The sequence below is a fragment of the Podarcis cretensis genome, assembly GCF_951804945.1.
Source record: "Podarcis cretensis genome assembly, chromosome: 5".
NCBI lineage: Eukaryota > Metazoa > Chordata > Lepidosauria > Squamata > Lacertidae > Podarcis > Podarcis cretensis.
Window position 1 is genome coordinate 69,699,018 of NC_137174.1, and position 19,609 is coordinate 69,718,626.

The 19,609-nt window shown below is 39.0% G+C and overlaps 1 protein-coding gene across 2 annotated transcripts in view; it reads right to left on the minus strand.

The window, feature by feature from the left end:
• Positions 1-19,609, minus strand: part of SLC25A36 (solute carrier family 25 member 36) — a 41,061-nt gene that overhangs the window by 4,986 nt on the left and 16,466 nt on the right. For both annotated transcript variants that reach the window (XM_079975929.1, XM_079975930.1), the window contains exons 2-6: positions 19,265-19,435; positions 14,038-14,115; positions 8,993-9,093; positions 835-901; positions 215-504 (exon numbers count right to left, since the gene is read on the minus strand). In XM_079975929.1, coding sequence (XP_079832055.1) covers positions 215-504; positions 835-901; positions 8,993-9,093; positions 14,038-14,115; positions 19,265-19,435 — 707 coding nt within the window. The remainder of the gene's footprint in view (positions 1-214; positions 505-834; positions 902-8,992; positions 9,094-14,037; positions 14,116-19,264; positions 19,436-19,609) is intronic.

The following is a 19,609-nucleotide window of genomic DNA, read 5'->3' on the forward strand; positions in this document are numbered from 1 at the left end:
GACAATAGAGCAGTATCTAAAAAGAAAAAAAAAGGGTATTAATATACTAATACTTGTGCACAGTTCTCAAAGGCAAAATGTGATAAATGTATTGGGCAATGGGAAACTTCTGTTAAAAATAGCAAAATATTTACCAAAACAAAAGTAACTTATCTCTTGTACCAGGGAAAAAATATATTTGGTTGCTGATTTGCTTAAGAAAAGCCTCCCTTACCGTGTGGATAGGCTATGGATGTAGCACAAGTTTTCGAAGTAGCTGCAGCCATCATCATGCCAACAAAGTCAGATGCTTCTTTGACAGTTTCATCTTCCTCATCCATAGCAGAAGCAGACTTATACTCCAAAAGTCTTCGCTTAATACTCTCATAAATAACAAAGTGAATAACAGTTTCTGATATGCCTGCATAGCTCGCAGACATTCCTCGGTAAAAGCCTTTAATTCCATCTGTCTGATAAACCCTGCGCACACATTCAAAAGCGCTCATCCGTTTTTCTCCACGATTCCTGAAAGAGGGGGGAGAAATTCAACACTCAGAAGAGCTTTATTATATTTTGCCAGATGCAGACACCACACACCATATTTGTAAAGTTTCCCATTTCATTATTTCATTTCATGAGTGTACTTGCAAGCTACAGAAAACATACACCTTTCATATGAACACTGAAATGATATCTAAAACTAACCCAGATCTACTGAAACAGTTTTCAGGTTATACTGATTCAGATGTTACAGAAATCATAAGAGGTACTGATGATACCTCACACCCAGCAACTGCATATAGATATCAAACAGCATTGGGGACAATATTTACATTTTTTAAAAGAGTTCAGTACCTTGCATCAAGTTGTAATCGTGTCTTTATTAGCCAAATTGGATTGGTTGCGGTGATTGCAGTGAAACCTAAATAAATATTTAAAAAGAAAGATTAGTTTTGCAAACTTAATGTAAAACAGCAAAGCTAAAACATGAATAAAGATACAAGTTGATGCAAACTGACTTGTGCTATGCTAATGGTTAAAAACCAAAAGTAGGCATCTTGACATTTTATTGTTTTTTTCCAGTCCACGTAGCCAATATTTGTTTTTGCAAGATTTCAATAAAGTAAAATAAAGCCTCTTTATTCTTCTTAGTAACTAGCCATAAGTACATCTAGAACCCAATTTGTGCCCATTTATTCATACAAATCCCTTTTTGACACCTTTCAAACAGCCAGAGTGAGACTAGGCTAACTGAATTTAAATGCACTCCAAACAAAAGCAAACTGCAGTGAAACTAAAGCATGCCAGAAGAGTCTAAAATGTTCTCTGCAAATTTAATTTATAAACAAATCAGATCATAAAAACACGTTAACTACTTAATGTCGTACAGCTTAGAGACACGTTACTGTACATCAACACAGTATAGTTTATACAGTATAATTTAGCAGGATGTTGTATTAATTGTGCCAGTGAGTTCCACTAGCAGTAAAAGCAAGGATTTTTGGTTGGTCCCAGGAATACTTGTACAAACATACAAAAATGAGTTGTGAAAGGAAAGCAGCTACTCAAAATCTAAACGGGATTAACAGCCAATAGTGTGATTGTTTTGCAACTTGTAAATAATATCTCCTACACTACACTACCATAAAGAATAGAAAAGCAGTACAGGAGGGCAGCTTTTGAGAACTGTACAGTTATAATATAAAATGCATTGCATATCAGGTAAAATGTCTGCAGAAGGGAGGTTGGGAATTTGTTGTGCTCAAAGTACCCAATTTATTACTATTTATTCAACTGGAATGACAATTCCTCTAACCATGCAAATCCTGCTCTCCTCTTGCAGAAGTGAGTGTTCAGGAGCACCTTGTGTGGTGCATCTCCCATGCACATTTCAAAACAGAATGGAAAAGCCTGCTAGTGAACTACACAAAAAGGAATGTTTGCAAAGCAGTCCCCCCCCCCCCCCGGACAATCTCTATTGGCATTCACATGGGGGGGGGACTTTGCACAAAAGTGACTGAAAAGGTTAAAAAAAGAACTGCCAAAGGATCTTAACTGTTTTAAGGTTTAGTTAACGTTACAAAACTTTCTCTTACTTCATGTCACAAAAAGCACACTTTAATTACTTGCACAGAAGCAGAACTGGTAATTAATATTGTTTGGCTAAATGGCAATATGCCTAGCTAATGTTAAGCTCCTTTTAATGTTTGCATCCCCCAAGTCATTGTTCTTCCTAAACACAGGCATCATATTTGGCTTTTAGCCACAGAAATACTGCGTAAGGGCATTAATGGTGGGAGGGTTTTTTTGGTTTCATATTGTTCAAACAAATCAACAAATCTGGAGAATTGGTTTAGACATTGCCCATGCATACGGGATATAACACAGGACACAAAAAGAACTGTGCCCTAGCTGCTCTAGATTAATCACTATTAAATGGTTTTATGGAGAGTTAACTAAATGGTCTGCCTGCCAGTGATGTTTACTGCTTACAGCACATGCAAACACAGGTCTACTAAGAAGCAAGCTCCACTGAGTACAAGGCGGCTAACTTCCAGGTTAAGTGTATAAAGGTCTGTAGCATTAATGTATTTCTAATTGGTAATCTAAAGGGGAATAGAAGCAGAGAAGAGACTGGGTACAACATTCCATGAACCCAACTTCAAGTCCTGGGTATAAATGCAAGCAAACATGCTTATACTTAGCATCTTTGGAACCTATACAAGCTTAAAAAGGAAGAGAATCAAGACACTGCATATGTTGGACAATGTTTATGTCCCTTGTTCCAACTGAGGAAATAACAACATAATGCAACTCAGAAGAGTTTTTAGCATTGGGCAGATTGTGCCCAGTTTTTACTTTTAAGACTTAAGCAGTGTTCAGCTTTATAATACTGCAATCCCAAATTTAAAAGCACCAAGGTGCTTGGACACAAAAAACTGCTGGAGGGGAAGTTCACAAATACAAATGCACATGCTACAAAAGAGGGATTACTCTTTTGGCAGTTGTTGAATCAATCCATCAGATCACATTTAAAACTTGGCTAAATTTTAAAAGGTATTAGGAGGGTTCAAATGCTGCTCATAGGAATGTCTCATGCCAAAATGCATTTGAACAGTGACTACATATGACTTCAGCTTTCATCCAGCTGCATATCTATAGGGCTGGATCGAAATTTTTCATGATCAGAGGAAAGTGAAGTGATTTTTTTATGCCAATTCCTTCTTTTCCCTGAACATCTGCTCCAGAGGGTAGAAGACTACCCAAATAGCATGGGAGTGGTGCTAGAGGGTGGAGAATCAGCAAAAATTACCTTCTCACACTCTCCATCCTCCAGTAGGAGCCTCCATTGCATCAGAGTCCCTTATGTGAATGGAAGAAGCCCTTTAGTTTGTGAAAACGCATAATGTTTTAGTTAATTATTATCTTTAAATACTGGAATTCAATGCAAAATATTTAAGGCCATTTATATGGCTCCATTAAAACAAAATGAAACAAAACAAAAAGTTGCTCAGTGCAATCCTATGTATATATTTATATTTTACTCAGAAGTCCTAGTATGCAAGGGGAATTATAGGCCTTATTTCAGTATGCTGTTTATTTCTAAAAGCAATTCAAGTGAACCTCTAACCAAAGAAGGAGCGCCCTCTCTCTCTCTCAAGATTTTTGGAGCAAAACAAGCTTAAAAATAAAACAGCTAAGATCCCAGGCATGCATCTGCATTGTCTTTGTTTGCAAGGGATAATGTATTGATAAATGCATGTGAATACATATTATGCCAACAAAATTTAAATAGAAAGGAAAGAGTGTGGTGACACATACAGTTAACTGTACTATTATTTAATGGCAGTTCTGAAATACTTTGCCTAAATAAAATAGAAATATATAAATTAAAGGTAGGAATCCTACGGATTGTCAATAAGGAATGTAATTTCACCAACTTGGCTAAACACGCAACAGTAGTCCATAAAACTGTTTTTCCACCTTTCCCCAGGCTGCACTGGAAGGAATAGCTGGGTGATGTATTAAAACAATGTATACAACTGGAATTCAAATAAAAATATTCCCCTTACATTGTTTGTTTAAGAGTGGTTACAAACCCAAGGTGTGGTTCTTACGCTAGAGGCTGCAAGAGACGCTCAGTTCAGTACTCACGAGGTTTAAGTTAGTCCATATTTCTGCAGGAAGTGACCTGCGGATGGGGAGCATGAGATGACACGATCTCACTCTTTTCACGGGAGAAATGTACAGTAAATGCCTAAAATAGACACAGGCTTTTCTGTATCATAACAACAAGCAGTGACCTCATCAGACATATGTGACAAAACTGAATCCCAATGGAAGGATTTGTGAATTAGTAAATGTGAGATCTAACTTTTTAAAAAAAGTTTAGAACAATAAAAAAGGAAAAAAGGTAGTACAGGCCACAGGTATTTTTTTAAAAAAGTTTTTCAAAATGCACTGAGTACTGAAATTTCTGCCATCTGCAGCAGTTTAACCATTTAATAGCTTGCAAAATACTTACCTATACTTATTTTTAAAAGCCCAAAGTGCTGGGTGTGTATGTGCGCATGTCAAATAAAAATGCTAACCTTGTCACAATGGGCAGAAAAAACAAGCCTTAATGTCAGGTTGAAACCAGTTTAATTTAAAATTTGAGACATGCCTGAACTGAATAACTTGTACGTATTTTACAAATGTTTGAAGTTATAGATTAAGCTAATTTTGAGTCTTTGGGAAGTATAAAGCAAGGGGAAGACAGGGAAAATTAGAACAGATCATATAATTCAATTAAGCCATTATCTTCCCTCTTTGGCTCAAAATGGGCTATAACGGAATGCAGGACTAATCGTAACTGGACAAAACATCTTCCATACAACTTTTTAAACTTTGTCTATGAGTTGGTTCTATGAAAACAGCAAATGATTTAATAGTAAAGGCCCTGAAGTTATCAAAGATTACAGAGCATGTTGTAGTTGATGGACTAGGAATGCTCCTTAGAACACAACAGCTTCCAACTGTTCCATCAAACAGCTGGGTGTATAGTGTCAACAAAATCACAAAAGAAAGTGTCACTGCTCTTTAACCCAAAGTAGCATTGCTCTCCATTACGTGTGAAACTCTGAAATTCACAATGCACTACCTCACCGCAACACCACCTCAAAGGACAAGGTAGAATGAAATGCCCAGCTTCCACACATTCAAGAGGGTATATTATACTAAACTGAATCATGTGTCATGGACTGGCTGGACACAGTGGAGTGGTGGGAGGCACCAGGAAGAAGGCATCTCAGAGCCCAGGTGGGACGATGATGAGTGGTCAGAGGGAGAAGAGAGTGAAGACCAGGAGAAGGTGCTGCTGGAAGCTGAAGAGGTAACAGGGTTTAGTGAGCAGGAAGTCTAGCAGAGAGGAGTCCAGAATCTGAAGCAGGAGCAGATGGAGACCAAGGGACAGAGATGAGTCAGACTGGCAAAGAAGCCAGGGTGTCTCCCCTCCTGCTGTGACAAGCTCCCTTCTCCCTGGTCTCACAGGACCCAAAGTGGTATGCAGAGGGAAGAGCAGAGACAGACATGTCGGTGGAGTCTCAGATTGCATGGGAAGGACTCATGAAAGGAGGAGACTTAACCAGCTACGGAAAGGTGGGGATCTTCAGTCCCCACAACTGCCTCATAGGGACAAGATCTACCAGGAAGAGTTGCTGTGCTAATTAGACCTGGCTCCTCTGAGCAGGCTTTGTTTCTGCTAATAGTTAACGTCACATACTCCTTGTGATTTATTGCTGGCTGGCTTCCTGACATTCTGTATGCACACTGGAGTGTATGCAAGGCTTTAGACTGAGATGATAGACTCATTTTGGAGCTAGCTTTTTTTGTAACTGAGGCAACTAAATATCTTTGAGGAGTTCTGTTAATTTCCCTGTACAGTGGTGCCTTGCAAGACGAAATTAATCCGTTCCGCGAGTCTCTTTGTCTTGCGGTTTTTTCGTCTTGCGAAGCACGGCTATTAGCGGCTTAGCGCTATTAGCGGCTTAGAAAGGGGGGGGGAGGGAAAAAACTCGCAAGAACTCGCAAGACGTTTCGTCTTGCGAAGCAAGCCCATAGGGAAATTCGTCTTGCGAAGCACCTCAAAAGACGGAAAACTCTTTCATCTAGCGAGTTTTTCGTCTTGCGAGGCATTCGTCTTGCGGGGCACCACTGTAGTTTGCAAAGGGGGAAAAATCCAATCAGGCTTTCTTTACATTCTTAGACTACAGTTTATTTTTGCTATTTCTATTCAGCAAAGCAAATGGAGCTTAAAAAATAAGGCGTTTTGTTGACTGAACTCATTAGGCAACATATTGAGGGTGGAATGGGAGCATGATGGCAGTCTGGCTGGCTAAGGGTCCCCTGGGTTCTGCAGCAATTCTATCACTGAATACAAGTGGCCCTGTATACTTGTCTAACTTAACCCCGAATACATTCCAGAATGAAGGATGATAAGCAACTCCAATAAGGGTTGTGAAAAAATGTCTGACAAAAATGCTTCTCCTTCGTTAGATAGTAAAAGTACAATGAAGACTAGGTACAGAATAGCATGAATTTTAAACATTGCAGACTTTGAAAGTTTTTTTTTTTAGAAATTTAAAAAGGAATACTGTCTACAAGGTTTCAAATAAAAGCTAATTTAGAAAATAGTTCACAACCAAAACAGAGTATAGCAATATTCTGAGTGTGTAGTTTTGAGACTGTTTTGGTGTCAAGTGACTCAAATAAAATGGTATATATATTTACAATTGCTAGTGATATGAAAGCAATAAAAACATCTATAAACAAAGTTTCAATAAAATATTTTTTTTGAGAAGCCAAGACAGAAAAAAGCCTCATAGTTCTTAATTGTTTAAGCAACTTTGAATTTTAAGCCAAAACAGACCTTGTGGGTACAATTGTTAATAGCATAATGTAGTGCATTCAATGGAAGTTTTAAGAAGCAATTAGAAAAGTGACAAGGTTAGCATTTTTTCTCACAAGCTAAGTTAGCGGCCCTTTATATTAGTTATATGGCTACACAGCCAACACTATGAATCAGTATTTTATGCATCTTTAGCGGAGGTTTTAAAATGGAGTCTATGGGATTTCTAGCATCCTAAAGCTATGCTAGTTCAAGAGGAAAAAAATAGCTACCTTCCGAGCCAATCTGCATGGGACATTCTTTCACCAACCATGTGGTTTAGGTGCATAACTGCAAAGCTGAATGTTAATGCTCCGTCAGTATTTCATGAGCACAAGAGCAAAATAATTTCAAGTGGTAAGATCAAAGCCACAGAAGTGCAAAAGAGGCAGCTTCGCATTTTAAAAGCAGAATAAAATAGGGACAGGTTTTGAAATGATAAACAGAAAAATCTAAGTGTCTCAAGAGATTCAAAATTTAAGTTTCGTAAACCCAGGGTTTAAATAGCAAAAATTCAAATACCAATACAGAAATTATTACTGGACATGTATGTAGATATGAAACCTGCCAACAAATCAGATTTTCACATCTTTATTTAACTGGGCAAAGATGCACATCTCTTACGAAAAACAGATGAGGAACCTTTAAGTTAGTTCTGAATAACCTTTTGTGTGCAATATACATTGCATAAACTAAAAAATAATCTTAAGATTACTAATTCATTTTCTTATCTTCTGCTCTGCTCTTTTGTCAAGAGAAATAATATTTCTTTAGAAATTTCTCTGGAGGGAAAAAAAACACAGGTAACAGAATAGTCTTTCATATTAACAAAGCCTCTGAAGCAATTAATTGAGGTGCAGTTTCAAAAGAATAGCCAATAATACAGTTATCCCTCTCCCACCAAACCCATTTCATTCCCCATGGATTCCTTCGGTGGAGTGTAAAAAGAGATAAACTATATTAGAAGTACAGTTCTAAGCATGCCAGACAATTATCTTAAGAACACAGTTTTCTTTTCTATTCATTTCTTAGATCTAACATTTTTAAGTTTTAAAAAAAGAACATTTGGGTCACAGTGCCCACTTGGGGAGAAACCCTATGCTACAGGGTTGGATGAATTATTGGGCCATTATAATTTTCTTTCATCAGAACTATTTGTGAGCCACTCTAAAAATGTCTAAAAATATTTGTATGCTATATAGAGAAGATTCACAGCAGAAGCTATCATATTCCCTGCAAGTATCATAGAGTATTAAGAACTATTATGTCCCACTTTAGCCCCATTCTTCTCTTTTGAAGAAACAGAAATAAAAAACTCTACAAAACACGTCATGGCTGTTATGCTAGAGGAAGTACACAAAAAGAATCTACATGTAAGCCATGAACTGAAACATTCAGTAAATCCCCCCGATTCAGGTGGGGCTACTCTTGGGGGAAAGGGTACAGCATTGCACCTAAAGGCTGTAAAACCATGCACAATGACTCTGGAGTAAAGCTCATGAAGTCAGCAGTACTGCAAAGAATTGTGCTGGATTGCATTTTTATTTCCCTCTTTCCCCAAGAGGCTTATTCACCTCCAAAACAGGAAAAACATATTTACTGGCTTTCTATCGCCTTATCAAAAGGGGGGGGGGGGCATATTACCTAATAGTGCAGCAAATTTTAAATATTTCAAGCATAGGAGGGTGACCAAAATCTGCTGGTATATTATTACAGAAAGTCAGAGCGGTTGTCTTAACACAGAAAGGAGTTTCAAAATAAAATGAAGGGGCAAGGAGAAGTCTCATTGCTGGCTTCTTTAGTTCCTATAAAATTTGCTTAGCAAATTTGACATTAAGTCCACATGACTTAGCTATCTGGAATGACAGCAAGCAAGTCTGTTCATATACCATAAATTCTCTATTCATTCTCAAGCCATAAACTTTCATAAGCAGCATTTAAGACCAGAAGATAGTCTGCCCAGCCATTCTGCCGCTATACCCCGAACCAACCATTTCCTGTATTTCTGCAGTTCCCCATTCACCATAGTCATGCTAACACTAAAAGGCTTTCCACATAATTAAGCACAAAGTTACAGATCCTTACCTGCTACTCCAGCTGAGGTCATGTGTACCTTGGTAGATTCTGGCTCAAATATATTATTCAGCATTTCCTTGCAATTGGAGTATGCAGCAAAATATATTGCTCTGAAAGGAAAACAAGTTAAATATGATCAATGCAATATAGCTTTGTAGTAAAACTAGTAACAGTGATGATAGTTGCATGGAAGTGCATGCCAAGCAGATAGGTCTTTTTCTCCATTGAAATATAAATGTACCATTGAAAGCAATAAAAGAAAGCAGTGCTAGTTCTTTCAGATGTTCTGCAGAAAGACCCCAGCATAGATCCTCATTCTCACCACACTCTGAACTTCCAATTCCTCTTAAATCTGCATCATATGAATTACTAGAACCTGCTGTTAAGGGGTGGGTGGGGTGGAAACAATACACCATTTAGAATAGTACAAGACAATGACCACCTTCCCTCAGACCTAAAAAGTTCTGACTTACAAAATGGCTAGGTCTGAACTGTGACAAGTTGGTATGTTTCACCCTCTGTTGGATCCTTCAAGAGCACCAAGCAAGGGCAATACAGTGGTACCTCTGGTTACGAACTTAATTCGTTCCGGAGGTCCATTCTTAAGCTGAAACCACTCTTATATTGAGGTGCGCTTTCGCTAATGGGGCCTCCCGCTGCGTGTGATTTCCGTTCGCATCCTGGGGCAAAATTCGCAACCAGGAGCAGCTACTTCTGGGTTAGCAGGGCTCATAACCTGAAGCGTTCGTAAACAGGAGTGTTTGTAACCAGAGATACCACTGTACTGAGATGCTGCCATACAGTCGTACCTTGGTTCTCGAATGTGTTGGTACTCATACATTTTGGCTCCCGAACACTGAAAACCCGGAAGTGTCCAGTTTTTCAAAGTTCTTTGGAAGCCAAATATCTGATGCAGCTTCCACTTGAGTGCAGGAAGCTTCTGCAGCCAATTGGAAGCCGTGCCTTGGTTTGTGAACGGTTCCAGGAGTCGAAAGGACTCCTGGAATGGATTAAGTTCGACAACCAAGGTACCACTGTATTATGAAGTCGTTTCAGTACAGTTTTATATTTACAAAAAATAAAAGAGATTTAGAAACTATCTTACATTGCCAAATGGAACATTACAAATAAAAATCAAATGCAAAATGCAGCCACATTTAAAGCTGCAAGATAGGAAAAAAATTTTCTTCTAATCAAAACAATAGACACCCACAAGGGGTCTTGCTTACAGCTGCAAGTTAACACAAGCAATAAAATGTTTTGGATGTTCAAAAGTGTTATGAATCACCTACTATCACAGTTTCTCTCTCCACAGTCACTGAAGACAAAGAAAGTTGACCAGGCAACAGCTACATGTAGTAGGAGCACACAGTGTACTTGCTAACACAGCTGGTGAATACAATTTTGTATTTTTATTTTGTGAACCACCCTGTGATCTTCAGATGAAGGCCAGTATACAAATTTAATTAATTAACTAATTAGAGCTAAGTAGTAAAAGGTTCTTTAACACTTGAGCTAGGATTTTTTAAAAATCCAGTGTTTTTTTTAAAAAAGTGGTCCACTTTTTTTAAAAAAGGGACTTAAAATTGAGACAGAGCACACCCAAGCCCTTCCTTTCTCAACCTGTGGGTCCCCAGATGTTGCTGAACTACAACTCGGGAGTTGTAGTCCAACAACATCTGGGGACCAGATCCAGCACAAAAACTAGTGCTTCACTTCATTTTCCTGTTGAGATGTTTTAAAGTGCCTGATAGGCAAGTATATATATTTAGTTTTAAATGTTTAAAGCAGATAACAAACTACCTTAGTAAACATATATTTGTTGCAAAAAAATTTTTATATAATCAACTTTTTGCAACATAGATAATCTTGCCACAAGGGGGCAGGAGAGAATTTTCTACAATCTTTATTATATATATATTATTTTAACAGCTTTGTTTCAAATTTGTGCCATTCGGACAGCGCTGGCCCCCGGCCTCTTAAGTGAGATGGGCGCACAACCCCAGAGTCAGACACAACTGGCCCGTACGGGCAGGGGTACCTTTACCTTTACCTTTATATTACCTAAGAAGTCCCTTAAAACATATTTAATGTACAAATAGTAATTAAGCACACACCAAGGAATACTTCTGTAATACTCTAAAATTTAACTGATGTACATTGACTTTTGAATGGTAGTAACATTTTGCTTGTTATAACAAAACAAAAATAAAACCCACACACAATCAGCAGAGGTTGTTATATGAACAGCCTCTAAGTCTTCATGAAACAGAACATTAAGTTAACATCATTAGCTCCTCAAACATGTGGCCTTTCACAAGGACCTGATAAAGTGGTTGTTTTACGTGATGTAATGAACAAAATGGAATCCATAATCAATGGTGTATGCTATACATGTTAAGAAACAAGCTTATTCAAACAGAGAGAAGCTGTTAAAGCTACTTAGTGGATGTTTAAATGAAACAAAAAAGTATTTGTCCATGGTTGATGACTGGAAAAAGTGTGCTATGTTCATTCATAAGCCTGAGAATACATTAGCAAATGGACAAGCCTAGCATGAAAATTGGGTAAAGTCCACAGCCACATTTTGAGAAAGAGAGAGAAACAGGTTAAGTTATTTCCTGAGGCTAATCTGAGACACAAAATACACAAGGCTGCCTGCACCTTTCTATAGCTTAAGGAGCTATACACCAAACTATTGCATTAAACTTATTAGAATACTAGTCCCATCTTATGTGATGCACCTTACTTTTGCCCACTTTCCTGGCAAATTAATGCAAGATGGCTTCTACAGAATAATCTCTTATTGACAAGTTTAAAAGGAAAGCATCTGGTGGGTGAGGAAAAATGAAGCGTTCGCCTTCAAGCTTCTTCCAGCTCTAATGCTGAACTCATATTACAGACACAAATTTATGGGCCACAATATTAAAAAATACTGTGCACAACAGCACCCCCAAATATTTATGAAATGGAAAAGGGCTAGGTAAAAATAAAAATGCTATTTCAGCAGAAACTTTTAGTAAGGAGTGGAGGTTGCAATACTAGGATCTATCATCAAGACAGAAACCTATTTCATTTTTATATTGCTGTGGTTTGTATTGTCTGTTATTTTGCACAATAAATGTGATTTATATGAGGTACTAACCAGCCAGAAATTAACTTTGGCTGAATTCCAACCCTAAAGTCAGGGTTTTAATATCAAGAAGCAAAGAGAATGGCTGTGAAGGAATCAGATACAGCTGCAATTTCTGAATGAGGAACAAGACACACACCAAAAAAAGATTTTACAGTGTTATTTTGTAGACACAATTCCATTAAAACCAGCCATAATGATTTTTTTACACAAGATGCCTGGGACTGCTGTATTAGTCCACTATTGTAATCTACACTTTGTTTTAAGGATATACAAATGGTCCTTCTTCCCTCTGCTTACCAAACAACTACAATTATTTACCTACATGGCAACAGCTTACAGCAGAACAAAAGCAAACAGTATTTAGCATTATGGAAACTTTAAGCAGAGCAGTATCAAAAATGGAAATGATACAGTACTGAAAAAGCAGTATGTTGCACACAAAGCAAAAAAACTACCTAGAATAATATTATCATGTCTGAATACATCCATGACGTCTAAAGTGCTTCCCAGCAACCAAGTGAGAGTGGGCTGAAAGTTGGACCTGCCAGAATCAAATCTTTATTTCGTACAAAAGGTGGCTGGAGTGAATTCAGAGGAAACAGATCACTGCGTCTTAGTGTGCATCCAAAACTGGGCGTGCAGCCACTGTGACTCATGCACAGAACAGCTGTTTCTTGGCATATGCCTCCACCACTTTTGACATTACAATCTAATGATTTTTTTCCATTGCTCATTCCATACATTTATTGTCTTCTACAGAAACAAAGCAACAAATTATCTGCATTAAGTCTATTCTTCTATTTCACTTGTGTATTTTGTACAGTATAAAAAACAGAAAACCTCTAGGACTTGTTATCGACCTCCAAATGAAATCACATCAGTTTCACAGTGTAATCCTAGCCCTGTATTGCTGACTGCAGGGGAGAAGTGGGGTGTGGGATGCCAACTAGGTGCTGCTCTGCTGGCCTCCACCAGCAGAGGAGGAAGAGGGGTGATGGGCTTCACCATGGCAGAGATCACAGCTGCAGTCTAACAGGTGGAAAGTTATCACTGGTGATAGTAAGTGGAAAACCCTGAAATGGGGAGATTCAGGTGACAAGCACTAGTGGCTTTGGATTCAAATCCCCATGGATCCTCCAATGGACCCAGAACTCAGGTCACTCAGCCATCAACACAAGCATAGCAGTATGGAAGGAAGCACTGCCCTGCACTTCTGCTTCTGGTCAGTGCAAACTCACAGGGCTTTTTTGCAAATTTGATGCACTGGTCCTCCAAGCCCAATGTTAACATTGCTCTGCCGGTCTTTCTTTGGCAAAAATGGTATATACAGTGGTACCTCGGGTTACATACACTTCAGGTTACATACGCTTCAGGTTACAGACTCCACTAACCCAGAAATAGTACCTCGGGTTAAGAACTTTGCTTCAGGATGAGAACAGAAATTGTGCTCCGGAGGCGCAGCAGCAGCAGGAGGCCCCATTAGCTAAAGTGGTGCTTCACGTTAAGAACAGTTTCAGGTTAAGAACGGACCTCCGGAACAAATTAATTACTTAACTCGAGGTACCACTGCAATAGCCTTTATGCCTTGGGGGAACAACACCACAAAGTTAAAACTGATCATAAAAAAAAAAATACATTTGACAACCATGGGGCATGTTTCAACTCAAAAAGCATGCTCATTTTGTGAAAATGTTGTTGGTCCAATAAACACATTGTCTGGAGGCTGGTGGGCAAGGAAATGGCAGGAATCGCCTACCCCAGCAAAATCTGGAGACAAATCATTCACTGACCCTGCAAAAATGTTGCCCAGTGGCTTCAAAAGAAGGAAAAGTTTTATTTGTGTGATAACATGACTACTTTGAAAACTCTGCACAACTCCTAATCCTAAATAAGCTATGATAACATTTGTTCATTTTACCTGGATGGAGCCACGCCTACCAAATTAGGACCCAATCCCCGGAAAAGTGAGCGAGGGCCTTCCTTCTGTAAAATCATCCTGCAAAAGAAGCACACATGTAATAAAATACATATTTAGGAATACTGAAGTTATATTGAATCAAATAATTTTATTTTGAAGCACTAAACATATACAAACAGGCATATGTATACACTGCACGTTTCTGCACCATAGAAACTAAACAAATGTTGGGGGCTCTTTTGTAATTTTGTACATTTTTCTTTTTTTAAAACAAGTCCCACACTCATTTGCAGGACTCTTTGTAGACAGGATCCCAGCCCAGCACAACTTCCATGCATTACATCACCCCACCCCTGTCTGACTGGGGATCTTGTCTACAAAGAGTTCTGAACTACTGTGAGCAATTACTCCCTACCACCACCATCCATAGTTCTTCCTCCACTCTCACCCCCAGCCACACCATTCACTTCTTTTTTTCCTACACTGCATGCTGCATTGCTGCAGCCTCGCTCCTTAAGCAACAACCATTTCTGTGTATGCACTGTGCATGCAGAGAGCAGCTGCTGTTAGCATCTGTCCAACCACAGGATACTGTGGTCTTGAGGCCCACTGGTGGCCCCTGGTCCACAGTTTGAGAATGCTGACTTAACTGTTCTTGAGTCTACCCTACAATTGCTCGCATGCAGGGAACCAAGGCTAAAAGTACAGCACATAATGTCACTGCTGATTTTAATGCGCTTTTATGATCGAATGGTCCTGGTGATTTTATTCTTGCACAATTGTTTAATTTTGTGTTGCTGGCTGCCCTGTGCTCCTAACTAGAGGAAAGGTGGAATATAATAATAATTTAAAATTGCAGTAGCTGAGAGCTGGGGCAGCTGCAACTAACTGTTCTTGGATGACACATATTAGTTAGTCATATTCTAGTCTGGGTTTAGGCCTGGCCATTGGAATTAGTCTCCCTTGGTTGCCCTGAGGCATGACCTTTTTACAGAGAACAGGGCAAGCTCCTGCTTCTTATGAATATTTTTTGATTATTTTTAATACCTGCTTTTAACTATTATTATTACTGCAAACTACTTGGAGGATTTTTTTTTTATTTTTTTGTAAAAAAACAAGCAGTACAGGCCCACACACCCACACACCATCATTTAGTTCAGGGTTTCCCAAGCTTGGGTCTCCAGCTGTTTTTGGACTACAACTCCCATCATCCCTAGCTAGCAGGACCAGTGGCCAGAGATGATGGGAACTGAAGTCCAAAAACAGGTGGAGACCCAAACTTGGGAAACACTGATTTAGTTTACATGTAGCCCCAGAAAGCCAGAAGTGGGGGAAGAGACGTGATGAGCCTCAGCAAAGCCCCACTGCTTTGCCAGCTGGCAAGCAGACCCTCCCCAGTCTGAAGTGGACATCCTCTTTAGGCTCCAGGGGGAGTCAAAGGGACAGCAGGGCTTCCTTGACCAACTCAAATGATGTGTGGGGAATCTTCTTCTGTGTGCAACAGCAGAGCTTTCTGAGCTGACAGGCAGCTCCTCATTTCACGCAATTTCACTGATGAATGCGAGGGTTCAGAACGTAACCTCCGTGTAAACAGGAAGTCGCCTATAAAAAATTTAAGTAAAAAATAAAAACTGGCCACATCAAAAAGTGCCTTTAAAGAGAAATCACATTTCCTAAGAAGTCAGCACAGAATTTGTTTAAAGCTGGATGAGAAGAGTTAGACGATACACGTATCAGGGAACAAGACATGACACTTAACATTTGGGTATTTAAATTATAACCCTTAAAATATAGTGCTCCAAGGGCACTAGAAATTCAGGATAAATTCAGGTAACTTTAGGTTCAAAGCCAAACTTGTTATCTAATCAGCATGTTGCAATATGCACCATATTATGCTTATCAATACAGATAAAGTGTCCAATAATGTCAAATTTTCTTTAAAGCACTTCTTGTTCAAACAGAAATACAGGTTAATGACATATAAAACTAAGCAATCTACAAACAATGTTGCAAGAGACATTCACTTGGAACTGTTTGAACTAATCCAAGTACCTACATTCATTTCAACACAGTGGTTTAAAGATTCAGTTTATTTATGCAAGCTGCACTAGGATAAAAATCTCGTTCTGCCTCATTCTTCTATCCAAGTGCAAGATCAGAAGTCACGTTTGAAGCATGTAGTTTTAAAAAGGATTTGCTAGTAAATTACACTGTGCCATTTGTAATCACCACTGAGAGGTCTGAGGTATGTTGCACAGCTGGATTCCTGAATGCCAATGCATCTAAGATTCATTATGTAAGGTATGATTTTGCAATCTTAACTATGGAGTATGTCACTGCACAACACCAACAACAAACAGTACAGCAAGCAATACATGAAAGATGCTGCAGGAATTGTAGTTAATTTCATTGTTACATTTAAAGCCATTTCTTAATCTTAAAAGGCAAACTTTAATTCAGGTTGAAATTGGCAAGCATGCCACCATTAAGTATCCCACAGGGTGCAGATCCTGATTCTACAACTGGGGGGGGGGGAGCATGAGGAATACAGCAGCCTTCCAGGCACTTTAGTTGCCACTCCTTAACATTTCTCAGTCCCATAAGCATAAATAATTATTAAAGTGAGTGAAGTATGAAAGGCTCAGTACCCCACAGTTGCTTATGCTTTTAGAAAACTTTAGAAAAGGCAGCATGATTGAAGACAACCCATCAGCCCATTCTCAGCATAGGAGGATGGATCCCTCTTTTCTTACAATGGATCCCTCTTCTTACAATGACACTGTAAGACAGGTCATTATTACCTATCCATGTTGTAGATGGGATGAGGTGGCTGGGGCTGAAAAGACAGAATGCCCAAGTAGGACTTCCTAATTCAACACAACTATTAGCTAAAAACAAATCTGTAAAAGCAACTACTTTGTACAAGTCGCTTACTGTCTGAGAAATACTGATGAAAATACATTTTAATCTACTTCTTCTTTATGGGTTTTCTGCCAAATGATTTCTCTGTGCTTTTCTATCAGAACCGTTTTGTCCTTTGGACTCAGATCTAAATTTGTAATCCTACTTATGTAAGAACTACAGAAACATAAACTGTTCACAGTTCATATTGAAAGATGCCCAAATCATTCCATGTTATAGATCCTACAACTGCAAGCTGCAAAGAAAACTCAAGAACACAACGTTGCATTCTCAAAAATTAATAAACATCTTATTTCAAAAATAGCAACACTTGCGTTCTTCAAGCAGTGGTTGTTCATTGTCACACCTTAACTCAAATCAGAAGCAATCTTTCATCTGTCTGATAGCCAGACCATGTCAGATTCCTTTAAACTATGGTGAGAAACTGTTTGCAGCCTATATAACAGACTTTTCCACCTGATGCCCTCCATATATTTTAGACAACACCTGCCTGATAAGTTACAGCCCCAAACATATAGAGGGCGCCAAGCTAGGAAAGGGTGGAATAAACCAATTACCCTGCCAAGGAGGGAGGGACACAGCACAGTCCCCACCACTATGACACTAGCTTTGCAATGGAATAGCTTGCTATGCAAATGCTAAATTGTGAAATTCCGTCCCCACAGGTGAGCATCTGGCACCTTTAATGTACATTAAAGGTGCCAGATGCTCACCTGTGGGGAAGGAATTCCACAATTTAGGGGCTGTCACAGAAAATGCCTTCTCCTGGATTACCCCTTCCCTCATCCTCTGAGGGTGATGGAACTACCAAGAGGTAGTCTTAACACCCAAGAATGTATGTAGGAAGGAGGCAGTCATGCTATGCTCTCAACTGGGTGACCAGACAGTTGTCATACTGAAGAGATAGAATTATAATTCCAAAATATTGTTACAGAACTCTTTCTAGAGACCAATTGTATCTCAAGACAGGAAGCCAAAATGCAAAGGATTGTGCAGCAGGCCATTATTATTATTTTCCATTTCAAGGACTTAGTTTCCTTCAAGAAATCTAAATTTGCTCAAGCCAGAAGACAACCATTTCCACAAATATTTAACCTTCAAAAGTGTGAATGAAATATAGATCAATAGTTAACACTAACATCCAGAGATTCCAGGGTATCCAGTATGAATTACTGTCAACAATCAGATATCAGTGCAAGAAGAAATGGAGAAGGCAAGACCCCTTTTATCCATGACAAGTATATCAGAGCACAGTATTCAGACATTTTTGTTTTTGGTACCCATTAAAGATGGATCAAAATGGTGGGTTTCAGCTGGCAGGGCACATTCTTGTCTGCAAATAGGATTGCACCTTGTCTTAAAGTATGGGAGGTTGTGCACAAACCGTGACCTGGAGCTTACTTTCTAAAACCTGAAAACTCAAGCTCAGAAGCAACCAACTTCAAAAGAAGGTGCCATAAAGATAACAGAAGAAAATTCATTTATTGCTCGTTTTGTGATGACCCATGACAGATAATCTGTGACACACCCACCCTAGTAAGATGTGTCTCCCTCCCTCATTATTGGCTTTCAAGAGAAATTTAAAAACATTCCTGTTTACCTAGGCATGTTATGGCTGAAAGACATTGTTCTTGGCAACCCTGAGATAACTGGTTGAGAATGTTTTAAACTGCTCTATAGAATGTGTTAAAATTGTTTTTAGTATTTAAAAAATATATTTTGTGACTGCTGTGTCTGCTGCTCTGGGCTCCTTCCTCTGGGAAGAAGGGTGGGATATAAAGCAAATAAATAAACGAACATAAGATACTGTGTACAGTACTCTGGTTTACCATATAACCCAAGACAGTCACATTTTTACAGTAATATCAAAATCCTGCAGAACCTCACATTGCAAGTCAGAGGAGTAAGGATAAGCCAAGGAAGACTACCTACAGCAGATGAAGTGCATCTCCAGCATGTCTTATTTGAATTTTTCCTTATATAATTTTCTCTTTTCAAGGGCCATAAGGGTGTACAGTGGTAGCTTGGGTTACATACGCTTCAGGTTACAGACTCCGCTAACCCAGAAATAGTACCTCGAGTTAAGAACTTTGCTTCAGGATGAGAACAGAAATCGTGCTCCGGTGGCACGGCAGCAGCAGGAGGCCCCATTAGCTAAAGTGGTGCTTCAGGTTAAGAACAATTTCAGGTTAAGAACGGACCTCCAGAACAAATTAAGTTATTAACCCAAGGTACCACTGTATAGCAAAAGGGCACCTTTCAGCAGACTTAAAAACAGGAAAACTCAAGGAGGGTTGGTACTCACTTTAAGCAATGGAGAGGCCCTGGGGAAACTCTAGTTACACGATTAACACTGGCACCATTCACAGTATTCAGCTGAACTTCAGAGATGTAGAGTGTAACAGAAGAAGACTGCAGCCGTGTTTTTACAACTTCTAGTGGACATGTCAGAATCGCACCTACAGTGCCCCCACATCTGCAAAGAAGAAAAAAATAGTAAGCCATCAAGGAATGTAGAATGTCTACAATCAAGCAATTTTACAAGATAGTATAAGATAGCCAGGAACTGTGGCAAGACTCTTGGCAGAGGAATACTTCCTTCCAAAAGTAGCAAAGCTTTGATGCAGTATTGCCCTTGTATTATGCTCTC